This window comes from Egretta garzetta, unplaced genomic scaffold (genome assembly GCF_000687185.1).
Source record: "Egretta garzetta isolate BGI_Z169 unplaced genomic scaffold, ASM68718v1 scaffold233, whole genome shotgun sequence".
Taxonomy (NCBI): Eukaryota; Metazoa; Chordata; class Aves; order Pelecaniformes; family Ardeidae; genus Egretta; species Egretta garzetta.
The window spans coordinates 57323-61007 of record NW_009259194.1 but is presented as its reverse complement, the minus strand read 5'-3'; the positions used below and the strand labels follow the sequence as shown (position 1 = coordinate 61007).

Sequence of the window (3685 nt, the reverse complement as noted above, 5' to 3'; positions counted from 1 at the left end):
CCGCGTCCCCGGTGCATCCCCGGTGCATCCCCGGTGCATCCCCCCTCCCCGGGGCGGCGCGGCCCTCCCGGGCTCACCCTGCCCCGCTTCTCTCGCACTTTGCAGATAATGTTATGGACATTGGCTTAGCGAACGAAAAGGCCGGTCAGGAACTGTCCTCCTATTCGGGGACTTTTCAACCCGCCCCGGGCAACAAGACTGTCACCTACCTGGGGAAATTCGCTTTTGACTCGCCCTCCAACTGGTGCCAGGACAACATCATCAGCCTGATGAGCGCGGGCATCCTGGGGGTGCCGCCGTCCTCGGGCGCGCTCACCAGCACGCAGAGCTCCGGGCAGCATAAGACTGTCACCTACCTGGGGAAATTCGCTTTTGACTCGCCCTCCAACTGGTGCCAGGACAACATCATCAGCCTGATGAGCGCGGGCATCCTGGGGGTGCCGCCGTCCTCGGGCGCGCTCACCAGCACGCAGAGCTCGGCGGGCAGCATGGGACCGCCGCAGGGCGAGGTGGACCAGATGTACCCCGCGCTGCCGCCCTACTCCTCCTGCAGTGACCTCTACCCGGAGCCCGTCTCCTTCCACGACCCCCAGAACAACCCCGGCCTCACCTACTCCCCCCAGGATTACCAGGCGGCCAAGCCCGCCTTGGACAGCAACCTCTTCCCCATGATCCCAGACTATAACCTCTACCACCACCCCAACGACATGGGCACCATCACGGAGCACAAACCCTTCCAGAGCTTGGACCCCATCCGCGTCAACCCACCCCCCATCACCCCGCTGGAGACCATCAAGGCCTTCAAGGACAAGCAGATCCACCCAGGTTTCGGGGGGCTGCCCCTAATTCTTAAACAGTTATTCAGCAGTGTCAAATGTGTAACAGAAATCTCAGAGTACCTACAGCTAATTTTATCAATGAAACACACACACCTGTAAAATATAGAATCAGATCTGTTTGATAGGTCATGATTTCCATAAAATCGCATCCCTTCTTACTGACTGTATAAGCATTCTTCCATTTAAAAATCAAATCCTGCATCACTTTTGCCTGTTAGTACTATCAGATTAGGCAGCCCAGCTTTCCACTTGCCTTCTTTGAGCACTAACACAGTATTCTCATTCGTTCAACATCCTACACTGTAGCCAGTATTCAATTTATATTATTAATTATCATCAGTAGGCCACAGAGGTACCTGCCACACTATTTTAGGGTTCTTGACTGGGAGTTATTGGGACCTGTAGATTTTTAAAGGTTGGCCTGTAGTTCATTTTATTCTTTCCAGTTACTAATGGACCAGAAAGTACTTTATATTAGTGTATTATCCCCATTCTTCCAAGTAAAGGAAAGAATATTTATTCAGCACTTCTGCATTTTCTACATCACTGCTAGCAATTTTACCATCTCCACCTATTATATTGCTCATATCAAGCCTAAGATTCATTTTGTATCTAATATACTATAAAAACTGATTCATATTATCCTTAACAACACCAGCTATGGATTTTTACCTGATATCTTTAGTTTTTTTCTTTATGAATCTTCCCATTTATAGCAGTAGTTACCTTACTTCATCTTACCTTAAAACCCTCTAGGGTTTTCCTTATTTCTAATTGCTGTCATTATTGGTCCCTGAAACAAGCATAGGCATTTAACAAAAGCTGTCATCCTTTTCACTGTAGTTGTATAGATATCCTACATAAAAACTTTTCTTGAAGAATTCTCCCTTTTTATTCCCATTCCCTCTGTCTCCTTTTTTGCCAGTCATAGTCATTCACACTCTTCTGATTGTGTATCAATTTATTATTTAGTCTTATATATACAACACACATATATATGCATATATATATATGTACACTGATTGGCACTTTACCTTGCTTGTTTGCACTGTAAGCAATCAGGTCATAAAAATTAGTCTCTAGGCAATCACTAAAATCCAGGTGAATTATGTACTTCCTGATTTATCTCATATTGAGTGCAATACCTTCTGCATATCAAAATATTTAATTATGTTCACAATAGTGGAACAAGGCAGAACCATTGCATATGAAGGGTACAGGTTGAAATGTGCACCTAGACTTGCAAGTCTAATACTTTTAGTCCGTAGATGTTTTCATTTAAGATGCATTTTTCTTGTTAATGCTTACAGAGGTTGTTTCATTAGTGATAGTCTATCTTTTTTTTTTTTTTTTTTTTTTTTTCCAGTAGAAGGGAAATTCTTTACAGAAATGCAGAAAAAAAACAGCCCAGTATTTTGCTGAATACTTTTTATAATGTGAGATATTTTTATTTTATTTTATTTGGTCACTTTAAAAACAACCAACCAACTACGGAGGAGAAAAATCAATTAGTCCTCTATTTTATTATTTTTTTTTTTTTCCTTTCTCCTTCTGGTATGTGCATGTCATTGCATGACTGCTCTGATTTTTTTCTTCTTTTGTTTTAATAAAACTGTGCTCAGACATTTAAGCTAAACTAAGCAAAAATAATAATGACTTAAAAAAAAAAAAAATCTTTGTTGCCAAAAGGTCGTGCTATCCAGGTTTGATGTCTGCATGTGAAAAAAAAAAAAAAAACACACATTAAAAACGTACAAAAAATAAAGAGAAGAGAAAGAATGCAGTCTAATTTATGTGAACCGAAAGGAACAAAAAAAAAAAACAAACCACAATCAGGTTTAACCACACAAACCTAAGGGAATGATATTTTTTGAAAGACTTTTGTATAAAGTTGAGTACTTAGAGAAAAAAAAAATCATACCAGATGTAATATATTTTGTGGATGTTTTTATTTCTTGGATTTATAGTACCTTATACTAAGGTTAAAAAAAAAATTATGCTTGATATTGTGAAAAGGTGATAATTTTCACACACATTTCATTTGCTCATTTGTCATGTTGTAATGCAAATATGATAGTTAATGCATACAGCATTTTTAAGGGAAAAAATCAGAAATATTGAACTGATGTATTGTTGTACCATTTGCACTGTGAGCAAATGCTAATGCAGTAAATATATTGTGTTTGCTGACAATCAAAAGCTGTAGTAAATATCTTTATTTTACCTTGCTTAAGAAAGGTCTATATTGGTTTGGAAAAAAAAAAAAAAGAAGTTTCTAATATGTAAGGGGGGGGTGTTAAAATGGCTTGAAATGTGTAGGACGGTGGGCGCTGTGCCGCTTCACGGGCGACTTTGAAACCTGTTTGTACATTTTTTTGGTAATGTTGTATTTTCTGAAATGATTCTTTTTTTTTTTTTTGTATGATTTTATTTTTATTTTATTTTTTTTTTTAAATAACCCAACCTTTTCTCAGCCCCCCCTCTCCTTCAGTTCTGTTCGCAGGACGGCGTGGTGAGACCGGCTGGCCAGGACGCTGGGTGACCCCGAAGGCGACCGGCTCCGTCCTCACGTCCCCCCCTTTGCCCAGCCACGCGGGGACGGGGTGCACCCCGCAGCCCCCCCCAAAACCACCACGTCCTTGGTTTGCCCTTGACCTTGCGTCTTATTTTTCCCCGCTCGTGCCGTCGCCTTGACCCCGTCACCATTTTGCCGGCGGCTTTCGCCGGGTTGCGTCTGTCGGATAACGGTGGGCGAAAGAGGATCGCGCCGCTTCAGCCGGTAATGCCTCCGCGCCTTTCGCCGGCCAAATCGTCCCAGGTACAGAGCGGAGAGGGGGTTTTTGCTG

At 42.3% G+C, this 3685-nt stretch overlaps 1 protein-coding gene across 1 annotated transcript in view; it reads left to right on the top strand.

The window, feature by feature from the left end:
* Positions 1-938, top strand: part of EGR3 (early growth response 3) — a 1866-nt gene extending 928 nt beyond the window's left edge. The window contains exons 2-3 of the mRNA XM_009635795.2: positions 106-257; positions 405-938. Of these exons, the coding sequence (XP_009634090.1) occupies positions 106-257; positions 405-938 (686 nt within the window). The remainder of the gene's footprint in view (positions 1-105; positions 258-404) is intronic.
* The last annotated feature ends 2747 nt before the right edge of the window (positions 939-3685 follow it).